The sequence below is a fragment of the Choloepus didactylus genome, chromosome 2 (genome assembly GCF_015220235.1).
Source record: "Choloepus didactylus isolate mChoDid1 chromosome 2, mChoDid1.pri, whole genome shotgun sequence".
NCBI lineage: Eukaryota > Metazoa > Chordata > Mammalia > Pilosa > Megalonychidae > Choloepus > Choloepus didactylus.
Window position 1 is genome coordinate 178730541 of NC_051308.1, and position 25892 is coordinate 178756432.

The window sequence follows — 25892 nt, forward strand, 5'->3', positions numbered from 1 at the left end:
CATAGACTAGTGATGAAGAAATGGACATTTGCAGAGCAAGAATTACATATCAGGTACTGTTGCTAGGATCTTGTGTGTGCTTCATTCATAAATTTATTCAGTAATTACCTGAGTCCTAATGTGTACCTTGCAAGAGACCAACAATAATCAGCACAAAAACTCTATGAAGACCAATTCTTACCCTCACTTTACAGATGAGGAAACAGAGACTCAGAACAATTATGGGGCTTGTCTGAAGTTACACTGGCAGAATGCAGCAGATCTGGGCCTGGAGCTCAGGCTGTCTGAATTTACATAGTATGCTCTTTCTGTAAGTACACAGCTGCCTCCTAGTAACTCAAAATTCTAAAACAATTATTTAAACAGACAGTCAGAAAGGACTTGAAAGAGAAGGTGGGAACCCTAGTTGCAAAACTAAACCCATCACTCTCTCTGATAGGTTTTCTGGTTTGGGTCAATCCAGACAAAGCTGTAGACATCCCACACCTCTCAAAATCAGCATTGTATTTGATGACCTTTTTTCACCACTTGTTTGAACAAAATGGAAATATGGGCCAGGATGAGGGCACAACTAGGTAAAGCATTGTATGGTGAAGCTGAAGTGTGTTATTAATGGGCGGAAGTAGGACTAGAAGGTGGTGACATGCCGCAGTGCTCTCACCCTGGTCTGGTACCATTTACATATTTGTCACTCACTCACAAGCATCTGTTGAATGCCAATGATATCTAAGGCCTTATGACAGGTACAGGGGGTTTGTGTGAACACCACACTGTGCCATGCAGAAATCCCCTTCACAGGCTGCCATGAGTGCTATTGGCAGACAGCCTTCAACTGTCAATGCCTTGGGGTCTGCCTCAGCTGCAGAGAGCCATCACACCCCTTCCAAGTGTGGTCCTCCTGTAATGACTAATTGATACAGCGTATAAAGGCCCGTCCAACCTGACCCAACTCAGGACAACTTGGAATCAGTTATTCTAGCTCTAAAGCTCCAGGGGTTGCCTGAATGGGGTGGGCTAGCACTGTTTTGGGGCACGCAAAACAGCTCAATGTCTCCCTCTGCCCATGCCACCACACAGTTGTCAATCCAAAGGTCACTCCTTAATAAACATCTTGCACATAAACTTTGTTTTGGCGTCTGCTTCCTAGAGAACACAGCCTGTGACAGGATTCAGACATAAGATAGAACCTATCCCTAGGGATTTCAAATGTGTTGGGGGAGGCACATATATACATACATTTATATTTATATTTATATTTATATTTATATTTATATAGAGATATATCATCTCTCTGTGTATGTGTGTGTATATATATCTGCTAGCTTGAAAGCCTATGATATTCTTTAGGGTAAATGCAATCACAGAGATAAGCACATGATAGAGATAAGCATAAAGTTATGGTAGACCAGATCCTTCCTACCAAAATAAATTGTGGTAGGGGAGAAGGGATGCAGTTATGGCATAAGAAGCAGAGTCCATATGAAATATCCTGATCTATCATTAATTGGTGTAGGTTTTATTTCTCTTTTAGCACCTGAAGAGAAGAATGTAGATGTACAGACGACTTGATCATTTGGCTGGGAACATTTAAAGTTGTACAAATCATTTGTCATTTTTATCATGGCACCAACTGAATTTCAGAGAGCTATTTCTACTGAATGGTTTCATTTATGAAACATATACACAAGAGTTATTCTAGAAGAGGGCAAGAATAAGTTCTTAGTTACAACCTCTCTTTACACTTACATAATCCAGAAAGGAGCCCACCTTTCCCAAAAGTAGTAAAAACAACTCACTCTCCTAATCAAAATATTAAAAATCACAAATATTTGGGAATCACAGTAATGGTAGAGCCAAGTTCTCCTATCAGAGGGAAAAGCTGAGGGTGTGGGGTGGAATGGGAAAGGAGGGTCCCTTGGTTTCTGCTGTTGCTGGTACACAGGAAAGGCCCAACTTCATGACCAGTTTCTCTGGGTGTCTCCGTGTCTCCATCTAGTTTTCACATTGCTTCCCCCTAACATCCTTCCATCAGAGTCTTAACACATCATACCAAAGTATTACCCTAAAAATAGGTGTTAGGAAAGCTTAGGGTAAACAACCACTCTTCTTGCTGCACCCTTAGCAGTATATCTGGTTGGAGGATTCCCTATCAGATTACTTAAGAATACATATTCTTTTTGATAGAGGGGAGCTCTCTTTACCCAGATTTAGCTAACTTTTTGCAAAGATCTACAGTGTGCCTGGAACTGTCCTAGTAAGTTTGTTTACATGTAAATCATTCATTGAATCCCATAAACTTGCCTTTATTCCACTTACCCCAGGTAGCTTCTGAATACCCACTAAGCTTATTACACTCTACAGAGAAGTGGATACAAACTGATTTCAGGCATTTAAATAGAGTTTTACAATTAATAAGGAAACAAGTAAGAGAAAGATGATTTGAAGGATGTGAACTTAAAAATGAAAGTGCGTGCATTTACTAGAAATCATTGGTATCATAGACCAATATGGGAGTTTAAAATCTTTACCTTCCACTGCAAAAGGGGCAAAAGGGGAAGACAATTACATATTTCATGCCCCCAATTTTCAGAAAAAGTCTTAAGATAGCAGGTTAGTATATAATTAAAAAGTACCTGCAATATCATTTGCTATAGTTGATTACTATTAGCAATCATTTTCCTTGTTACCAACAATAGTAATATAGGCCATTATAAGCCCTAAACACCAAAGAAGGCATTATAATAGAATTTATACGTCCCAGCCAGGCAAAATTATTCTCAAAGGATTGATGCCTTCAGGCAACTTCTGAGATATTATCAGCTATTATCAGAAACATCTCTAAAACTGTTCAATATTCATTAACTACTTTGTCTAGGGACCCCACTCAGGAGGAACACTGTAGAGAGATTATATCTCTCTAAAGAAGATACCAAGAACATCTTAGCAGCTAGTTTAGAGCCTTCCTCTGCTCTTCACAGCTATATTTAGAAAATGTTGGAACTCAGAATTCAGCAACTAAAGAAATTTATTAGATGGGAAATGGGGGAAGAAAGCACAACTTGTGGAAAAACACACATTTGAATAACACCAGTAGGGGATACCTGTATGGTGTCTTAAAGATGAGAATATTTAAGACAATTTAATAATAAATATTATGAAGATTATGAGTTCTAATATCTAATTTAGAGAAGATTGATATTTCCTTTTGGAGAAGAGCAATGAAAAGTGTTTCTTTCTTTCTTTTTTTTTTTTTTTTTTAAAGAAAAGCAATTTCCTTGGTTTTCCTTCCATACATTTTTATGTGGTGTAACATAAAAAGGTAAATAGGATATGTTTTTTAAAAAATCACTGTTAGTAAATGTGTGAACTTCATATTGTTTTAAATTGTAAAGTCTACTTTAGAACTAAGTCTGGATAATCTTTTTGTTATTTTTTTCTTCTTTTAAAATGCTTGCACAAAAATAAGTCATAAGGAAATGTAGTCCCATTGTATTTTTTTTTACCATTTTGAAAAGCACAAGAACTGTAGTATAAAATGAGAATAATTTCCTAAAGCTAGAATGAGCTATTAAAGGTTTATAGAGCTCATAAAAGGGTGACCATATACAGCCTTCAGTGTAAGGAATTTCTGATCTACTTAATGTGCATGGGCAAAACATAGCTCTATGCCCAGCCTCACCAAAGCTTGACATAAGAGATCACTCACCACTGGTGATGGGGAAAGTGCAATGTTGCCTATTGATGCCTTCAGTTCATCTACTGTTGCAGCATTCTTAAGAATGTCTTTAGATTGCAATGGCTTAATCTTGATATTAAATTTCTTGTGGGATTCCTCTTCCTCTTCCGATTCACTTGAAGAATAAAAGTGCTTTCCTTTGGTAGGTAGAACACAGTTAAAGATATGTAACTCTCTCTTCTGCTGGGAGGCAATGATGACTGTAAGATGAGAATAACTGCACATAGAGACAGCAAACATATCCTTAGATGGCAGACAATTAAAATAAAACAAACAAAGACGAAGAAGTAAAGGAGGAAAGGTTTAAGATTTATTCACCTTTCCTCAGAACAGGATTGATTTAAGGATGGTGAATTTTAAGGAGCAACGGTTACAACATCCTACATTTTTGCCGCAGTTGGCCATCTGTTGTGTCATACTCAGTATACCCAGATAGGCACACATGAGCTTATTCGTCTGCAAAGAGAGGAAGGCCACTTCATAGGCAATCTGTGATGAGTTTTAAGTGTTTTAGAGTGTGACATGCTCTGCCAGGGATGAACTATAGGGAGAGGACAAGTAGAGAGCTATTTTCCAGTCACTATACAGGATATAGACATATCAGCTTTTAGCAGACAACCCAGTACCCACAATTTGTACAATTGTTTTTCAGCACATTTTTCTTTTTCTCTGCGCTCTCCTTTCTATGAATAGATCAAGGCAGAATGCCTGCTTGTTAACGATCAGGCTGTTCTTTGTGCTGTTTATTCATCTCTAATATTAAGGAGAACAGGGCTTGAGAAGCATGAATTATTTCAGTACTTTTGCAAAACCTGTATTAATCTTACTGTTTGCTGAAAGAGAATAGAAATTAAAGTAAAAAAAAACAAAGGATATAGCCAGGTTCCTCGGGTCTGATGCTGTACCCTTCTTCATCCAGTTCAGGTGAGTTCTATAAAATCAAAACACACATTAAAACAATTATTATCCTGACAATGATCAAAGAATCATAACTATTCCTTCTAGAGCCTCTACTTAAGGATGTAGTCACATCTCTCATTTTAGAAGGCTAGGACTTTAACTTTCCAAAGGGAATGCTGAGCAGTATATGCTTCCATATTTACTCAAGGATGGTTGGTATTGGGGATTGAATCATGTGCCCCACAAAAGACATGCTCAACCCTTAATCTGCATTCCTGAGGGTGTGAACCCATTTGTAAATAGGACCTTTCAATATGTTATTAGCTGAGGTGTGGACGTGTTTGTAACAGGATCTTTGAAGAGATCCTACTTAGATGAGATCAAATTGAGTCAGGGCAACCTTAATCCATGCTGCAGTCCTTAAAAGCAAAGGACACTGGATATGTGAGTAGAAGCCAGAAGCCCACAAAAATCGGAAGAGCAGACACTAAAAGAGAAAGATCGCTATGTGACAGAGGCTTGCTGGAACACTGCTAGTCCGGCCAACAGCTTGATGTTGGGACTTAAGGTCTTCAAATCAGTGCGACAATAAATTCCTGTTGTTTAAGTCAACCCATTGTGTGGTATCTGTTATAGCGGCCCTGGAAAACTAAGAGAGTTGAAGAGTCTTCCTATTGAAAGAATAAGCTAGTAATTGACTATAAATGAAACAAAGCATTCAAAGACACTTTATCCTGTATTTCTTATAAGCCAAGGACTGTGCTAAGCAACATGTGGGATACAAAATACAAATTATCTGTCCTCAGGGAAACTGAAATGCATTTGGGTAGATAGAAAATTAATAAAATAGATTACAAAACAGAAAACACCAGTTTTGGATAAGAGTTCAAAGGAAGAGGAAATTAGTGAAGTTTAGGGGAATCAGGGAAGTCTGCACGGGCCTTTCAGGATGGACAGGAGAGGGTCCTTTCTAGATGGTGGGGAAGACCCTGTGCTGAGACACCAAGGCAAGCAGGAACACCATATGAGTCAGATGGAGAAAGGGAGAGGCAACGAGGGTGGCATAACTGGAAAAAGCTGCATGGTGGGGGACTGTGGGAAATAAGACTGGAGAGGTCTAGGGTGGGGGCAACACCATGGGTGGCCAACAAGCCAGGGGAAGAGCTGGGAGTTGATATAGCTACTGCTGCTTCTCAACTAGGGTATGACATGCTCAAAGCAGAGTCTTAAGGTGTTCTGGAAGTACATTTCAGGACAGACTGGGGGCAGAAGAAACTGGAGAAAGGAAAACTAGTTCAAAATGCTTGCTCCGATTCAGGAAAGATGTGCTAAGAATATGGACCAAGTTGGTGGTGGTGGAAAGGGATGAATCAGAGACATATGGAAGGACCAAGTTGTTAGTTCTTGGTTACAGATCAGGCATAGGAGAAAAAGGAGAGGGAATGTTCAAGAAAACTCCAAGGTATCTACCTTCAAATCCTGGGAGACAGCAGGCATTTGTGACTGAACTAATTTTAACAGCAGATAACTAGCTTTTTTAGGAAAAAGGTAGGAATTGAAAAAGGCAATGTGTGTGGCTGGGATTACTATTATCATATAGTACTATACATCATATTATATAGTTAAGTATGGTGATTTACACTTTATTTCATGGGGTAAGAATTATCCCATTTACTAAGAAGGAAACTAATAAATCAGATCAGATTACTCAAGGAAGCACAGGCAGCAAATGGCTGACCTAGGCCCTGACTCCAAGAAGCTATACTCTTGCTCTAAAGGGAGGAAGATAAAGAGCTCAAAGGTGGCTCTGCTGACATTGAGGTTCTGGGTCTGGAAGTGAGAAAGGACAGAGCTGGAGACATGGGTTTGGGGATAATGGGAGCAATAAAAGTGCCATGACCATGAGAGAGAACAGGGCATGAGTGCTGTGGAAAAGCCACCTTTGATTGAGCATTGCATTTATTGAGCATTTATTGTGGTCTCCTTTTTGTCTTTCTTCAGAACTCAGAATTACTTTTTTAAAAATCCAAGTGTACTGTGGTCACTGCTTTGCTAAAAATCTGTCCCCAGCTTCTCAGCAGGCTTAGAATAAAAGTCCAGTTCTTTTGTTTAGCCCAAAAGACCCTGCCTGATTTGGCTTCTGCCCTTCTCTCTAGCTGTATCTCTGCAATTCTCTTCTCTGACTCCCCTCAGCCCCAAGACCTTCCTATCAACTTTTCCGATTTCAATGCTGCGAGTTTCCCATCTTGGAGTCCTCATAAATCATTCTCCTTGCCTGGAATTCCCTTCTCTCAAATGTTCAGCCAGATAACCCCTACTTAAACTTTATTCCTTTGTGTAAAGTTTGCATCCTCAGGGACGCCTTCCCTACTCTTACCCCTTCTATGATACCAAATCATGATGGTAGAATCTATTAGGAATAAAACTCTTCTTATTACTTGTAGAAACTTGTTTAATGCCTAATGACAACAGAAATTCCTACGTGATCGGATTAGCTTTTAGGACTAAGCAACTTTGAGGGAAGGTATGTTTCATTTAAACATTCACATATCAACTAAGGGCAGCATCAGAGTTAGGGTTTGTGTGTTAGATGGTGGGGGTGGGGAGGAAGGGGATAGTACACTATCTGATGAGTAATTTTGGTATTTTAATTATCATATTTTTTGTGGATAACAGAATGTTACAAAATATAACAAAAAGTTTTCTAGGTTAAAAAAGAACTTTGGTAAAGAAATCACCCTTAATCAGTAGCTTATTACTGTGAGACAGGAGCTATAATGGATTTGAGGGAATTTAACCACTAAAAACCCCTAAAGGATCTAAAATCCTGGGAAGCAGACATGAGAGGACTGGTTAGTGAGGTTGGCAGAATGACACAATAGGTGTAGCATTAACATTGGAGTCTACGGGTGGGAAACATGAAGAATTTAACGTCTCTAAGTTTTCTTTCCTCTAAAATGCAGATAATTTAGTACTTAACTTTTAGGGTTGGAAGGATTTAATAGTGTTTAATGTTATGCTATCATACCTAATATTCTTACATTATAATACTATTAATATATGATTAACTTAATATCTTGATTGCCAAGTAGTGAGCATTCAATAAATGGTAGTATTACTTATTATAAAAATAAAGTTATCATTTTAAATATATATGCAAAAGCTTTAACATTAAGCTTAACCTTTATGAATGGGCAGATTGGGCCAGGACAGTTACTTACATGACAAGTGCAAAGGCATTTTGCAGGAATTGAATTTGGACACTTAATACAGAATAGAAATGATCTTTGATGAGAATATGGTCTGCTTGACACGATTAGAAATTCAAGAATTACTGTGGTTAGTTGAAGTGTGTGGTGATGCTATTAATTGGTTTCTAGGGAATGATGAGGAAAGCGTAGGTCTCAGCTGGGATTCACCCTCTTTCCTCAAGAAGCAAAAAGTGATTGCCATTTGACCTGGGAAAAATCTGTAACATGAGGCAAAGGTAATTGTTATGAAACTAGGCATGAGATGTTAATTGACTTGCTTCGATACTGAAAGCTACTCAGAAGTAGAACCAGGGCTGAAACACTCAGAGCTAATATTAAAAACACCGTTTACTGAACACATACTACAGGCAAGGCAGGCTGCTGAAAAGTTCTGCAAATAATTAACTCGTTGATCCTTGCAACAATGCTATAAGCTAGCCACCGACTTCATCTTGTAGGTGAGCAAGTAACTATCCCAAGGCTACACACAGCTGATGCGTGGAGGCACTAGGTCTTGAACCCTCGTCTGACAGACTCTAGTGTTCTTAACCTCTAATCCACCCTAAACTTCCTAATGAAATGGAGAGTATTTCACTTATCTCTAAGCCCTATTGTAAGTATAAGACACTCAGTTTTAAGTTGCAAAATACTTAAAGAAAAAAAATCTTCTAATACTCACATATCTTTCCCAGTCAATTTCTGCATAAAATCCATTTGGTGCTCCATTGCTTTTCTTCTGTAATAAATTTGAAAATAAATTTAGACGAGAAATATTTGAATGAAAAATGGCAACGACGAACAATTAACTCATCTGTATTTGGCAACAGCTATCAAAATCCAGTACTTGAAAGACCAATTAGAACAGCCTAATAAGGAAGCCCATTGGTGTAACTGAATGGTAAATTTAGCTACCATGATTCTGCGAGAAAGAACTCACATACTTATGTCACAAAAGACCATAGGATACCAAAGGATACGGATATTAATAACTATCTGTTCAAATTTAATTCAACCACTGAAGAATTAGCAGCACCTACATTATAATTTAATGTTCTATACTTCACGGGCTATAATCAGATATATACTTTAAAGAATGGAAACATTTTGACTTCCATATTGCTTTTCTATACAATTAGTTTTGAAATATTCAGAAAGTATTAATTCATGTCATTAGCTAATCTTTTTCTAGCTTTTCTAACACTGACTCAACTTTTTCCAAACTCCTCCTTTTGGTAACACAAAAAGGAAATCAGGTTTGTACTAGATAATGCAGCTACTAGCTATTAAAAATAGTGTTGACATTCTTTATAAGTTGCTTTTCTTATGAAATTATTAAAATAGGATCTAAGATTACACATGGATTTCAGTTATCCATGTGTTCTATGCCTCCACGAGCAAACATTATTGTGAGATGACTGGCTATCAGTGTTACTCTCTCTGAATTATCTTAAATTTCAATTTTGGCATCTAGTACAACTACAACATATGGCCACAAGCACTTGAGCAAGGATGCAACATCACCCAAACAGAAATGCTAATATTCTCTACTTTTGTTGAGCAGAGGACAAAAACACAGCTCAGGTTGGTAAATGAGCCCATCCAACAACATTCCTATATTTAGCACATGGAGCATGGTATGTCATGGAGCAAGAGCAGACCTCAGAGCAGCACATATCAAATGGTGAGGCATGGGTTTGGAAGATAGGACCTCTAATTTTGCAATCACAAATGAAGGCCATTTGAACTATAGTGTGAATGGCTAATACTCATGTTGACAAATAGTTGGGAAAAGTAACCTTTTTCATGAAGGCATATAGGATCACTAGATAACTAAATTGGAGGGAACTCAGAATGATCATCATCATTGACTAACACTGAATGTTGCCTGGCCAATAGAAATGATAGTGGTTTGGCAAAAGTAAATATTTCACAAGGGATAGATAATGTGTTCATGCCTTCTCTTTTCTTCTACACTACCTTTGAACTAGTATTTAAAAATATAATAACTTTGCCACGACTCCACAGACCAGCACCAGGGACATAGGATCCATTTCCATCCCCCAATTCCCTGCCCCCACCAACTTTGTCCTGCTCCTGACAAAGATTATATATTAAGACTACATTATTTTGACCTTCCCATAGAATTGCCCTCATTGAATTAGGATGTCAGTGTTATTCTTTCTACTTTGACCAAAGGCTGTTTTAAAAACCAGCCGCATCAACTCAATAAAGCTAATGCTGAAGACATGGTCCATTAAATAATGTGTCACCTAATGATAAAAAAATCTTCTTTCCCCGGGGGAATGGACATGTTTCCTATTTTCTTTTAGTCACATTTGGTTTCTTTTTTTATTTCTACTTTACCAATTTATTTGTAAATATCTTCTTTGCAAAGTTCCAAATCCTTTTTAGAAAGCATATATAATAAAGAAATTCAAAATTTAATTTATATTGTATAATAATTGGAAATCAAATGGACTAAATTGGTTCCAAAGTACTGAGCTCATGAATTTTGTCATCAGTATAGTACTGGTATTTATGTATTTATTAGTTCTTAAATAATCCCTCACTACAAATGTTTGCTATCTAAAAACCAAAGAGATTAGGTAAACTACTGAGATAAAATATTTTCAAAGTTCCATAGTTTGCTTCCAGGATATTTTATCTCTGTAAGAAAAGCCCTTCAAAACCAAGACAGTTTATATGTTTAGCTGAACAAATTTATATTTATCTTTATTTTTTCCTCCTGACAATATATATCCAATATTGTGGATAGGAAAGTTTTTGGATTTTCTAAATCTAGGCTGAGTGAAAATTTCCCAGTTTCCATGGAAACCAACAGAAGACTGATATGTAGAAAAAGCAAAAGTTATAAAAAGGAACTTTCTGTTAAAAAAAAAAAAGGAACATTTTAAAAACAAATACCAAGAACAAACAACAAATAGTAACAATACATTCTTCTGGGCAGATATTCAACACACACACACACACACACACACACGACTTTATTAGAGAAACTGGCAATTTGGCTTCATTAGTGCTAGTAGATTCTTACAAGTAGATTTGCACAAGTAAAAATTATTAAGTTAAAGCTAAGCCAGGGCCTAGCTGGAATTCTTCTGCTCAAACTCCAAGAAAAAAAACAATTATCTTGGTTTAACCACTTAAGCAAGGTGGTAAGAGTGAAGAGAATGGCCTTACTGATTAACAAATTGATATACAAATTGAAAACTTTGAAGAAGCAGCAAGGGAGAACATAAGTTAAAGTGCGGAAACACTTAAATAACTAGGCTAAATAGTAAAGGCATTAGTGGCTATTCACTAACATATAAATGGTGTTTTTTTCTCTTGGAGTCAAGGTTATGCATTTAAAAAATTTTTCCCTTTCTTATATTTTCTAAAATTTCTACACTTAGCATAAGTAACTTTCATAACTTGAATACATGGTTGTTATTTAAAGATAATTTAGGTTTACAGAGATGTCACTCTGTTTTAATAGGTATTTTAGTTTGGTCAGGCTTACTTCTGCCCTCAGATAATGTGATGGGTCAAGTCAATAAATCTAGTGGCAATTAGGTTCAATTACACTTTCATGGAAGTTCTCATAATACTCCTTTTTACCAAGGTCAGATCAAGACCACATAGTTGTCCTTGGTTGACAACTGTTAAAAACACACAATGTTCTGCCTAAATGTTTTCTTTTTGCCACGGAGATAGAGTTCACTCACTTTGTAAAAATCCTGCATAAAAGCAGTTTCTAATAGAACTTTTATGAAGCTGAAATTTTTCTATAAGCACACTCTCCAATATGGTGGCTCTTTGCCACAGGTGGCTAATGAGCACTTGAAATGTGGCCAGTATGATTGAAGAACTGAATTTTAATGAAATGTAAACAGCCACATGTGGCTACTGTATTGAGCAACATAGGTATAGATGTTGCATAGGGCTGATCTGGGATTAGCATCCTTGACTCATCATCCTTTGGTCAAGTACATTGGTTCCCAAAGACCAAGGTCCTGTCAAATTCCTAATGTTATTCTAACAGGGATATTCAATTTGTGTGGTTAGGTTTATATTATAGTCAAAATCTTCTTCAGAGATAGCAAATTCCTTTTAAAATTTGAATCACTGTTCTCTATCTAAGACAAAGGAAACATATCTTTTATGCTGGATAATTCTTTAAAAGTATACTCAGATGTCAATATATAGAGTCTATCTTTTATGCTGTATAACTCTTTAAAATTATACTGGGATGTCAATATATAGAATCTATATGGTTGGTTTAAAAATTGGCCCAAGTATCCAATAAGTAATTTGAGAACATCTGAGAAAGAACCTTCTTAAACAGAATACATTAAAGCTTCTTTTTTTTACCCCAAATTTCAAACTGGGATTTTACTCACTGTTTCTAAAACCCCTTGGAAATTTAAACTAAAATCCGTTTCCTTACCGAAACTTTTTTTCCTCCTTCACGCGCACACTCTGCTTTGTTATTGTAGGGTGGTTCATGTGGGCTGGGCTGCTGGAATTGATTGTTTTAATGTAGAAAAAAGTTGTTAAAGGATCTGTTTGTTCTTCAAGACACATATAAAGAATCACATGGAGTCAGCAAATATACCATAGAAAAAACAATTTCTAGGCCAAATTGTGGGCCTACCAATTTTGGCAGGGTTAGGCAAAGAGTGGACTTTGGGGCCCATAATGAGGCTCTATTCAGCAGGCCAGTGTGGCTAGGCCAGGAGAAGAAGGGAGAAGGAGGGAGATGGATTCCGGGCATTTGGGACTCCCTGGATCTAGTCCTCATTCATCCAGCACTTAATTTACAAGTAGAGAACAGACACCAGGACATCCAGAAAAGACTGAATAAAATAGCTATCTTTCCAATTCAAGTGTGAAAGTCTAGCATCACCAGATTTTCTCCTGGAGCAAAGCCTTCCTGAGGGCTACCAAAACAGAGAGCACACACAGCTGAAAGCTCTCTGCACCCTTTCCTGCACACCTGTTCGGGATGAGCAGAGTAGATACCCTCACAGCAAAGGCTGCCACCCCGGATGTCTCTAGTCTTGTATGCGGATGGAAATCTGAGCTCAGAAAAAATTAAAGTTTGATCCTGCACAAATTGGAGTTTGTCTCTGGGTTGGAATGCATTGTTGCACACAGCAGACTGAAGACTCAGACATCATGACAGACAGGTCTGCTGGTGACAGGTACACTCAGCCAATGGTGAGCAGGGTAATGCCACCTGCATACATGCAACGCTGCTGAGAAGCGTCTATAGATCAAATTCCAAAAACACAGTCCCCAGAGACGGTCTTCACTGCATTTTGAGAAACTGAAATTAAATAAAACACCCATACATTAAGGCTATTGTCCAGTCCCTGCTTTTATAAAGTAGTTTATAAACATTAGTTGGGTGCACACTGCCTGTAGTTTGTGGAACCATATTAGTGAAACCATAAATTTGAACTTTAGATATTCAAAAGGCAATAATTTAGGTGCTAAATCAGTCAACCTGAGTCCAGAGACACAGGGTCCAAAGAACCAGTCTGAGTTTAAAAAAAAATCAAGTTGAGATCTTTAAGGACTGAATGTAAACAAAAACTGGGACCCATGTAGCACTGGTGTGATAAGGAGTTCTCAAAAATTGGTGATAACAGTAAGGTGGTGGTGGTGAGGGAACTGGGACAATTTTCCAAATGGTAAAACTAGCAGCTGGCTAATAATTTCCAATTATCTATGAAGCTGTACACTCTGTTTCTGAGAAAATGCATTTATTTCGAATGCAGTCTGCTTCAGAACAGGTCTGTGCTATTTCCTGAGAAAGCAAAGTTAAATAATTTTTCTTCACTAATAATCATGAACAACTACATTTATGGCATTTCCAATTAAGTAATGAGATGGCACAACTGTTAACAAATAAATTTACATGACTTTGAATGGTAAAGGTAAAGGTGGACTCCGGGAACTCAAGCATGCAGCTCTGACCTAGGGTGGAGGAGCCCCCAGAATCAGTGCTGGTTCATTCATGTAGCAAATGCTCATGGTTGCCCATGATAGGTTAGCTGCTATCCCAGGCACCATGGTTCATGTTCTAGCCAGAGATTTCAACTGGTGGTCCCCAGAAGAGCATAGAACAGTGAGGTAGCTTCAGGGCCTCAGAGACAATGAGAGAAAGGAGAAAAGGACAAGACTGAGGGTGGCACAGAGAGAGAAGCAAGAAATAGCAATTCAGCCTAGGAGCAGCAGGGATTAAAAGCAGAGGATAGCTAATAGAGCCTTGCAAAGGTCAGAATGAAGGGGACAAAGAGAACCGGAACCAAGACAGAAGCAAAGAGAAGACACAGAAGCAGAGAGTACCTGAAACAGAGTTAAGGAGAGGGCTCTGAGCCAGAAGCAAGAGGTGAGGAGAAGCTGGGTCTTCTGGGTCTTTTTTTTCCCCTGCTGAATAGAGCCTTGATTATAGCGTTACCCAATGTCTGATAAATTTCAGTCTATTTCCTTAACATTTCATGGAGAGAACTACATGAATGCAAAAGGCATCCCAAAGCTAAGAACCTTGAGTCAAGTACGGGGAGGGGGGGGGACGACTCATTCTAGCTGTAATTTACACCCCAATTTAGGTATAATATTATAAAGGGTGATGCTTTAAATATATATATATATATATATGTATATTTAACCTCCAGGTTTATTTTAGTTCCTGCTGCAGCCCAATGAGCCTAATGTGAGTCCAATTTTTTTCTTTTCAGTAACAGCTGTTCTTTTGAACCTTCTGAATAGGCATCTGATTTAGATTAGAAGGAAGTCATTTTAGAAGTTGGTGCAGACTTCCATAAGCATAACTTGGATAAATCCAAGCCTGTGCTCCACAGACAGCTTTAAAAAGCAAGCAATTCAGGCATCTAATAAGGAGTCAGAGATACGGTGAAATCTAAACCCAGTGGACATATTTCCCTCCTTCAGGCTGTAAATTCAGGCATAAATGGTTTCGAGACTATTCCCTCCTTTTGAATTTAATATAGAAGATGTATCTGCTGCTCAACTGCTAAAGGGCAAAAGCTTCTTTAGATTTTATTGGATCTCAGCTCCATTAAGACTCTGTGGCCTCAATTGGTGAAGAACATTCTCACATAATGAGCTTCTGCATCATTAAATTGGAAATGAAATAACAGCTGATGGTAGCAACCCCTGCACGAACTGCCTGGCTTTTGACCCACCATACTGATGATCGCTTTGCTTGCCTGCTCTGGGGCAAGGTTTTAGGTGAATGCAATAAATGAATCTACTTTGACCAAGACTGCATTTATTTCCCATGCAAATAGAAAATTACAGCACCGAGGGTCTAAAAAGCCATCCAAGCTATTTTTTCTCCCTACAGAGAAAATGGAGCTTTAAAAAATGTGAACATAGCATACATCCAAGAGCAAATCTACTAAAAATGGTTATTTAAATACTTACAATTCCATCTCTATCTGGTGAACCTCTGTAACAAAAAGAAATTGGTAACTATTAGGAAAATGAATCATTCTTGCTACATTTGACCAAAGTACAACAGTAAGGATCATTAACCATTCCCTTCACAGTACTTTCCCAATAAACCTGGCCAATGAAAACTAAATTTAAAAAAAAATTGGTTGAATGATATTTGAGGGTGTGCACGTGTGTGTGTGTGTGGGGGGGGTGGAGTATGGTCATCAAAAGCTCAAAGTCCAAAGGTACAAGTAGCTGGTGAAATGCGTTGGTCCACATTGCAGGAGAGTGTTTAATAAAGAGACTGCCCCAGTCTACTAGCCCCATTTAAACTACCACAAGAGAAGAAACTGATTTGGTCTCATTTATCTTTTCCTTTATGAGTGGTCTTGAAATTCCTCCTGCAAGAAACTTCTAGGGTATTTTTGAACTTATTTTGAGTATCTGTACATTCTTCACTATTTCTATATTTAACATCTCCTTCATGGATAGGAGGAGCACAGGAAATGGAAGGCAATGTTTTGCTAACAGGCTTAGTCTGATGAATAAAGTCCAGGAAGCTATTCCATGGTGGCACAATGCCACAGGAGTTAGGAGAAATGGCTTCAGAGTGAGATGAAGCTGGGTAACCAGATTTTATCACTTATTAGCTTTTTGACCCTGGAGAAGTTATGTTGCCTCTCTAAGCCAGTTTCCTCATCAATACATTAGGGGATAATAATGGTATCTATCTAAGAAAATGTTGTGATCTTTAAAAAAGATAATGTATATAAAAGACTTACAATAGTGCCTGACACATAGCAAATATTTAAACATGTCAGTTTATTACAGTTTTTTTTCTTTTATCATGGTATTTTTTCACTCAGAACACAAAACTCTCCACTAGCAGCCACACTGGAATTTACAGCAGTATAGAAGAGCTATTATCTTTGTTATTTTGGGAAATTGGACTGGAGGAATCAGGGGAACAGAGAGGCAAGATGGTATTTACTGTGACTTTATAACTTCCTATTTTCATTCACTCTGTAAGGAGTGAGAAAAATGTTCGTGATGGTTAATTTCATGTAACAACTTGGAGTTTATGGGGTCCAGTTGTTTGGTCAAGCATTGGCCTGCCTGTTAATGTGAGGATATTTCATAGTTGGGATTTTGCATCTCTAATCAATTGACTACATCTACTAACAAGAAATTGCTCAGTTGCCCTTAGCAATGTAGGGAATCTCTTCACTCAATCAGATGAAGGTCTTAAGAGCCAGAACTGAAGATTTCAGAGGTCAAAAGAATTTCTGCCTCAATTTCAGCATTGGCTCATGCTGGAATTTCCAGCCCACCAGCTTCCTCTGGGGGATGTCAGGCCAAGATCTTCATCATGACCTTTACTGGAGTTTCCAGCTTGTGGCCTGCCCTATGGAGTTTAAATTTGCCAACCTTCATGGTCATGTGAGCTAAATCCTTATAATAAATCTTTTAATTCTGTTTCTCTGGAATATCCTTACTAATACAGGAAGTGGTATATGCGAGATTCGGCTCAAGCTAGCCCTGAAGACATATGTAGGTTTCAGGAGATGAGACTCAGATACTTAAAAAGAGACCTGCGTTGTTTGGAGGAGAACCTTAAGTGCTTGGGGTGTAGTACCATGAAATACTGAGGAGTTTATTCCTTAAGAGGTGGGACAAGGTAAGGGAATTCTTTATTGCATCATGGGTTGGGGCAAATGAGAGGAGAGAGAGAAATGGGGAATGCAGAGTTGATGGGACATCGCCTGGCTCCAAGATGTAATTCCCCCTCTGCAATGGCACTCTCTCCCAAATCAGCAGAAAATTCTATTGAATTACAAAATACTCAATGGAAGTGCATTTCTTATGATACTCAGTGACGGGACTGAATTTTGTGTCCATGTCGATAGATGCAATGGCTAGAATGGAAGAAGATTCTGAACTTGAAAGACTATGAAAGTTGACAGAAATATTGGGGTCTTTGGAAATTGGGCCATGGGATTTAGGTGGTTCAAAGAAATTTCACCAAAAATAGAAGGATGGGAAGACTCTCAGCTGACAGAATTGTCACAATTCATTCAACAAATACTGAGTTCTCATCATTGGCTAGGCACTGGGCCAAGACCAGGAGATAAAAATCGTGAACAAGATCTGCTCCTCATAGAGAGAGACAGGCAAGTTAACCTAAACCCAGTGGGTTTCCATGGTCTAAATAAACTCACACTGGTAGGAAAGCAGAGAGGACAGGTACAAACCTACGCTCATCAAATCCACCTTTACTTTTCATATCTGTACACTGCAAAAATAATAATAATAATGAGGATTTCTTACAGGATTTCAACCCCTGTAAGACGTGGGGATGAAAGTTAATTCTATTACCTTTGGGTATGTTCAAAGGCACAGAACCTTGTGGGTTGCTCTCAGGGACACAATAATGTGGAAAAGAGAAGGCTCTGGAGATTGGCCTGGCCGATATGTTGCCCACCATTAGTTTAGGTAAAAGGGTATATCCACAAGGGATCCTAAATGGAAGGCCATTTGATCTCATGTTTATTGCAGACATTTGAATGACATTTCAAAAATTTTAAGCAGAAAACCTGTAGTTAGTTGCACATAGCAGCACTGATGTGCTATCCCTATCCCTTCCATTGATGGAAATGGAGCTAGGGCCTCTTCACAGGCAGGCAGTAAGCATGGTGGTTAAGAGGATCAGACTGCTCGAGAGTTCAATCAACTTTGATTTCCTTCACCCCTTTGTCCCTCAGTTTCCCCATCTATAAAATAGTGACGACAATAACATATATCCCATAGGGCTGCTGGAAGAACACCAGCCAGCACATAGTAAATATTCATTAATGTTATCTAGAATAATTACTATATAATTTGATCTAATAGAGGAGTGTGGAGATATTTTATCAGCTTCAGACACTTGAGCATGTGTTATAAATTTATTTCCTAGCCTCCTCTCTGGTAGTTTTATATTTCATTTTAATAGTTTTTTCTTTTTAATAGCAGACCCCATAGTATTTATTGACTTCTATTTTAAAATTAGTCATCTACAATGAAAACTTCGCCACTATTTTTAAAAGTTTCAGCTACTTCTTGCAACCATTGCCTTTTTTTTTTTTTTTTTTTTTTTTTTTTACTCTTTTACTTGTCTGGATCATAATTTTGCCCATCTATACTTTTTTTGTTTTTTTCTGGGTGATAAAAGCACAGGCATTAAATCTGGATGAGAACACTGGCTCCAAGTCTTACTTTCTGGGTAGTCTTTTAGCAAGTTACTTATCCCCTTTTGGTACTGATTTCTCATCTTTGAAATTCAGATATTACTACTAATCTTATTGAGTTACTGTGAAGATTAAAAAGATTATCAGTGCATACAAAATACACTGCACAGTGTCTGTGACTTAGCACAAGCTCTCTCCCTTCCTCTCTATCAGCCACTATAATATGACTAAATGTGGTCCTAACTCCACTCTTTATTGAAGGAGGTTCAATCAGCTGAAGTTGGTGCTGGCATCTACCACAGCAGGTTGCTTAGCAACCCAAAGGGAGTTGAAACAGCCCTGAAAAGAGTTTGCATCAACAAGCTTCAATGACTTCGGTTTAACAGAAGCATGATCTAAAGCTGAAGGGACAGTATTTGGGTTTATGACCCCTTTTGCAAGGATGACATATGACCCAATTAGAGAGGAGGATTTCATGAAAAGCAAAGGTTTATACCAAACTGCTTGTTCTTTGTCCACTGATGGTAGTCTGGAGCTAATCTGCTATTGCATAAGTAATTTGGGGGCACTCAAACGGTAAGAAGTTAAGGAAAGAGTTGGAATTCTTGCATGCAAATGTCTCATTAACAAATACTCAGAGAACTATTGGGACACTACCCAAAGCCTGACGACTTACCTTTTTCATACCCTTAGAAATGGGGATGGAGAGCAGTGCTTTGGCAACAGGCAAATTAGCCAAGCCTGCTCTGGGGACGTTGATTAGCTCCATTTCCCTTTCTAGAGAGTTTTTTTCCCTTTCTCACTTTCTTCACACACTAGGGATTATGTGCAGTCAGTTACAGATATTGTCTTCTTAGAAAAATGGATTTAGCTTTCGCTAGTATGTTCTCCTGAGACGTATCTAACAGTGTCACACAAAACACCTGGCACATTGTTGAGATACCTGGCATCAACAGATGCTCACCGACATACTGATGAGTATGGTGTCCAGCTCTTAAGGGAAATTTGATGTCATCTAATATAAACCTTCATTTTATAGGTGAAAAAACTTAGATAAAGCAAAAGAAGTGTAATTCCCAAGGCCATGGAGCTATTGGCAGTGCTGGTACCAGAGCCCAGGTCTCCTGACTCCACTGAAAGAACCACTACTTGTTCATGGTGGTTTATGTCTAGAGAGTGGCAATTTCTTAAGAAGTAATGTAAATTAATCAATCCTCAGAAAATATTCCCAATTCAATCATTTAGAAAAATTTGCAGGGCTACAATAAATGTGATTTCCATGAGAAAAGGATTTACCAAAAAAAAAAAAAAAAAAAAAAATGTAAGAACAGGTCACTTAATATTTAGTATCTAGATGAAAAATTATTTTTTTCCCCAATCCTTATACTTTCTGACTCAAAAGCCTTTAAGGTTTCAAGGCTACCCATTACCTAAGGAAGACCCACAACTCAGTCTGACAATAAAGACCCTTCCCATCTGTCTCTGATCTCCTTCTCAGCCTTGCCTCCCACTATCATGTTTATGCAGAGCCAACAGGCAGACAAATTTCCCTGTTTATCCTGTCTCGAAAGCCTACTGACTTCCCTGTCTCTCTGCTTTTGCTTTCATTGTCCCCTTTGCATGAAATGTGTGTCCTCTTCTTCTTGAAGGCCAAACTCAAGATTCCTCCCTCCATGAAGCTTCACTGATACTGTCCAAATATGACCTTTCTCACCCTCAAACTCCCACAAAATTGATTTTTAATTCCTCATAGGGAACTTACCACATATTAATCTGTATTAGTAATAATGATAATAGTAGTAGCTACCACTGAGAATTTACTAAGTACTAGGTACCATACGAAGCATTTTAAATATGTTATCTTATATAATTGTTTAAAAGATATTTTAATTTGTATGGCAGTTATTTTATTCCATGAATTGTAAATTCTTGGAGGACAAGGAGCCACAGGGCAATGCTCAGCACCATGCGATAAGATGTATGAACAATAAAAATGTACAGAATGAAAAACTAAAGGTGAAAAGAAATGTAGACCCTTTTATCTTCATCTGTGCCCCAACAACTACTGATTTTCCTATTTTCTGACGTTCTTTCAGGCAGCCAAGCCAAATGAGAGGTTTAATCAGCTTACTTCTGATACACAGCAGACCACACCAGATCTGCATTTCCACATGGTTACAAGCAGTGCTCTCTTCACACTGGCTTTGGGCTAGATTCCAGGGTTCCTGGCCGACTTCTGCTGTTACTTGCCTGGCTTGACAAAGCACCTGGGCTTTTGGCTGAGAGCTAAATAATTTTGAAGGAGAATTCAAGATGGACAAATAAGTGGAATGAAATAAATAAAATGAAATTATCATATCATTGGACATTTTCAAAATGGGTCAGTCTGCAGTATCTGTGGGCAATTGATTCTCTCAGGTAGGAATCATTTAAACCTGTAAAAATATACATACTCTTGTTTCTATCATTGGTTGTTTAATGGCAGTCAAATATCCCATCATTCCTGTGAATTCTGGTTGATTTATAATTCTTTTTCTACAAAATAAGGGACTTAGGAATGCTATCTAGTCTATCTTTCCGTTTCTGGTTAGGTCTAATCTACCTAAACAGGTGTTTATTTCAACAGTTCAGTTACTTGGGGCAAACCAAGCAGTGGAAATGAATGCTTTTAGACCCCCACAAAATTAATAGACACTTTCCCACTTCCCAAGACTGCTGGGAATTTTGGTTATCAGGTTGTAAAGAAATAACACATGATGAAAAATTAAACCCATGATGAAACATCTTCATCTTTATGGCACAAAACTTAGCTGCTTATGCCCAGCAACTACCTTTTACCCAGAAATGGGGAGAGAAGAATAGAATGGTACAGGAGATAAAGGAAAATTCTGTGGCAATCTTAAAGTGACAGTGACAACAGCATCTCTTATACAAATAGCTTCTTTGGAGAGGTGGACTTTAAAAGCACATACGTTGAATCAGTATCCTTTTCTTTCTTCCGTATTCCAAAGGCCTTCCTTGTACGTTTTTTCAGTCCTGGAAGAAAACAGGAAATGCTCAAAGAAATATATCAGCAACATTCAATTAAACATATTTTTAAAGTTGCAACACACCAGTTAAACTTAAATTATCAAAAAAGCATTTAAAGTGTTTTCAATTGTATGTGTGTATATGTCTATGTGCTTGTGCACATGATCCATTATTACATAGTTCAACAAATGTTTACCAGGGATTTAGCGCTGTATGTTCTTAGCATTTTAAGCACCTAAAGATGTATGCGTATAGAGAAGATTGCAAACTCTTCATCACCTAAATTAGGGCTCTGCCAAGAAACAGAATCACAGATTTAGAAGAATAGCAATTTACAAGTTAGACATATTCTTGAGACCCAGATAATACCAAAATACAGTATATAAACCATACCAAAAGAGCTACACTGTTCTGACACCCCTTTTGGTCTGTTATCCCCATCTCATCTTTTTCTATTTCCTCAACTCCATGGTCAGATTATTAACTCTTCTTTGAACAAACCCCACACTTGCACTTCACTATTTCTTTCCTCCATATATGGTTCTTACTGCTGATTGAAAGGCTTTTCATATTTTGTCAACATTTAGAATTTCAATTCATCCTTCATGGCCCAGGCCAAATGAACTCTGAGGGCCTCTCAATTGCAGTGGTGTAAGACACTGACTATTCTATGCTATCTTCAAAATGTTGTTCTTATGTGTATTATAATATATCAAGCCTTACCAAACGTTTACTTCCCAAGCCAAGGCTGTGAGCCTTTCCGGAAGAAGCCTAGACTCCCTCATTCTTATGACTGGTACATCTAATAAACGTACCAGGTAAGATTTGTTGATTTAAAATATCTTAAAGGAAGCATCATTCAGGCAGCATTGGAATAAGAAGACTTCTTTCTTACATCCTGGATCAACCAGGCTTGGTCTTGGTTCTTCAATTCTTACCTTGTCAAGATTCTGTCTGGGCTGCCCATTTCTTGCATCCATAGCTGCACACTCAGCTTGTATCTTATCTTAGTAAGTATTTTTCACACATACTAAATGCCTATATATGCAAAACCTTTGACTTGTTACTGGTGGTTTGGAAAATACTCTTGAAATGTTGGAGCTGAAAAAGTCACTGGCATTTCAAGATTTGTGTTTGGCATTACCAGGTAGAACAAAAGGAAAATCACTGACAGTGTCAGTCATTTGACAACACCTTTCTCCAAAGTATATGAGTCAACCCAAACTGTCAGATTATCTGAGTCATTCATTATCTCGTTCTTAGGATACTACTCAAAAATAATCTCCAAAATGCCTCTGTTCAGTGTAATTTTGCATTTTAATAGTCATTTCATTTAAGATGCTAGGTCTTTAAAATTTCAGTGTTTGTTTTAAAAAAAAATCTCCTCCCACATAAAGGTACTTTCCACTATTCTCCACATAACATTTATGAACATCTTCCCCATTTTCATTTTTAATTTTGATTGTTGAAAACCTTCTTCTCACCAATATTTTTCTAGTCCCTTTATAAGGACAAACTATTATAATTATATAATCATCATTTCCTTTCTACAATTTTCCTTGGGTCTCAGGTGTCTTAATTGGCTTCTCCATTCTTCTAATTTAGCCTTTGGGTTCATGAAGAATGCTATGCTCACCAATCACTACTGGTTTTTAACAGGACTATAAATCAATGTATTACTGTCTTATGTTTTCAAAGCATTTTATTTCCTACAACTTGACCATGAGATAGAGATAGCATGTCCTACCAAAGAGATCAGGAAATAAACAAAAATTCTAGTAATTCTTGTATTAAATTAGTAACAGAGCAGGCAATAGAAGTTTTCCATTGACCCGGTCCTGTTTTTGACCATCAAATTTGGACAACAGTCAATATGAACTAGGTCGCAGAAGTCACGAGTTGTCCAGTTTGAAAAGTGCAGTGGATCCAGAGTCAGGAGACAATTTCATTTTTACTTGTGTATCTCAGTACAAGTTACATTCTCTTTATGTTTCTATCCCTCAGTCTAGAACAAATCAGTCAATAGTAAGGGTTGAAAGAATTTGCACACCTTCACAAAATGCTATGCCAATCTATAGCTTTGGTTTCATTGAAAGTCACGCTTCCTTTGAACCAACCATGTATTCCATGAACCAGGAATACACTACAAGATGTGAAATTCCTGAAAAAAAAAATCAAATTGTTGAATCAAAACATTGGAAATTTCTTTTCCATGAAAAGTGAAAAGATCTGAGAAGTTTACGACAGTATGAAGAAAACTAAAAGACTTAAAGCAAACAAAGTTATAAAATGTAAAAGCTATCATAAATTAACTGCTCTTTGAGAAGATCCAAGAACAAAACAATTCCACCAAATGTATTAAAAGTTAGTGGAGAGGTGTGGTCATGTCCTTTGAGAGCTCATAAGAATTATTTTCAAAGAAACCCTTACACAGACAGCAAGGATGGTTGCAAATCTTGTAGGAATTACATGCATGAAACACTATATCCAACAACATGATAAATTTAAATACTATATTGGATGATTTTTCTACTTCTGACTCCAGAACTCCATGAAAATTTTAAAGTCAATTTCTATTGGGTAACTGTCTTTGGCTGGGTCATGAATTTTTGTCAACTATTCTTTATCAAAAATGAAAGGGCGAAAATCAGGTGTTCTAGAGAAACTAAGTGAAATTTCCCTTGCTAACATAAAAGTAAGGAGACCTAAAGGGAAATAATTTCAATACTCTGATGATGAAGGGCTGGCACAGCTCATGAGAATCACCTGCCTGTGTGGATCCGGTACTGGATTCCAAGACTGGATCAGCCACACGCAGAGCCCTGTGCCCCAGCTTCTCTCCACCTATTTCATATTCTTTTAACCTCGTTTGGTAATGTGAGAGAAGCTAGTCATGTTTGGGAAGAATAAAAACACTTACAAATAGACTGATTTTTAAAAGGGTAGGAAAGCTTATTTCAATCTAGGCCATCAGGAAAATTAAACAAAGGAACAGATGTGGAAACTGATGATAGTGATGACACAAAAAAATACCCTGAGTAAGAAGATGTTTCACCACTGCAATATTATTAGCTACATTATTGAGTCCAACTCATGTGCCAGGAACCAGATGCTTTGCATATAATGTCTCAATTAATCTTTTTTTTCAATATAGTGAAAAGATAGGCAATGTTTTCTCCTGAAAGTGATGAAACTGAGGGTTTGCCTGTTAGATTTTTTTTGTTTTATTTTTATTAGAGAAGTTGTAGGTTTACAGAGAAGTCATGCATAAAATATATAAAACACAGGGTAACCATATACTACCCTATTATTAACTCCATGCATTAGTGTAGTATATTTGTTATAATTCAGGAACATTCTTATAATTGTACTATTAACTATAGTCCATTGTTTAGAATAAGGTTCAACATTTATGTTGTACAGTCCTATGTTTTTTTTTTTAATTTTTATTCTAGCAACATATATGCAACCTAAAATTTCCCATATTCACATATATAATTTGGTGCTGCTACTTACATTCACAATGTTGTGCTACCTTCACCGCCATCCATTACCAAAACTTTACAATCAACCCAAATAGAAACTCTGTACAACTCAAGCATTAACTCTCAATTCCTTATCACCAAACCATTCTCTGGTAACATATACTCCAGATTCTGACTCTATGAGGTACTTATTACAATTATTTCATATTAGTGAGATCATACAATATTTGTCTTTTAGTGTCTGGTTTATTTCACTCAACAAGATGTCTTCAAGGTTTATCCATGCTGTCACATGTATGAGAACTTCATTCCTTTTTATGGCTGAATACCATTCCATTGTATGTATAAATCACATTTTAAAAAAATCTTTCATTGGTTGATTGACACTTGCTTCCATCTTTTGGCATTTGTCAATAACGCCACTAAGTTTTGTGTACAGATATATGTTCAAACCCCTGCTTTCAATTCTTTTGGATATATACCTAGAAGAGGGATTGTCAGGTCATATGGTAATTCTATACTTAACCTTCTGAGAAAGTGCCAAACTGTCCTCCACAGTGGCTATACCATTTTACATTCCTACCAGCAACGAAAGAGCATGCCTATTTCTCCACATCCTCTCGAACACTTGTAATTTTCTGTTTTTTTTTTAATAGTAGCCATTTTACTGGATGTGAAATGGTATCTCATTGTGGTTTTGATTTGCATTTCCCTAATAGCTAATAATGTTAAGCATCTTTTCATGGGCTTTTTGGCCATTTGTATATCCTATATGGAGAAATGTCTATTAAGT

General features: G+C 37.4%; 1 protein-coding gene across 22 annotated transcripts in view; it reads right to left on the bottom strand.

The window, feature by feature from the left end:
* Positions 1-25892, bottom strand: part of SGIP1 (SH3GL interacting endocytic adaptor 1) — a 220898-nt gene that overhangs the window by 92171 nt on the left and 102835 nt on the right. For 9 of the 22 annotated variants that reach the window (XM_037826970.1, XM_037826969.1, XM_037826971.1 and 6 more), the window contains 6 exons: positions 21557-21620; positions 15346-15370; positions 14245-14328; positions 8567-8623; positions 4613-4667; positions 3707-3882 (listed from right to left, as the gene is read on the bottom strand). In XM_037826970.1, the coding sequence (XP_037682898.1) occupies positions 3707-3882; positions 4613-4667; positions 8567-8623; positions 14245-14328; positions 15346-15370; positions 21557-21620 (461 nt within the window). Of the gene's footprint in view, positions 1-3706; positions 3883-4612; positions 4668-8566; positions 8624-12337; positions 12410-14244; positions 14329-15345; positions 15371-21556; positions 21621-25892 lie in introns of all 22 variants that reach the window. The other 13 variants (XM_037826986.1, XM_037826985.1, XM_037826983.1 and 10 more) reach the window with 3 other exon arrangements.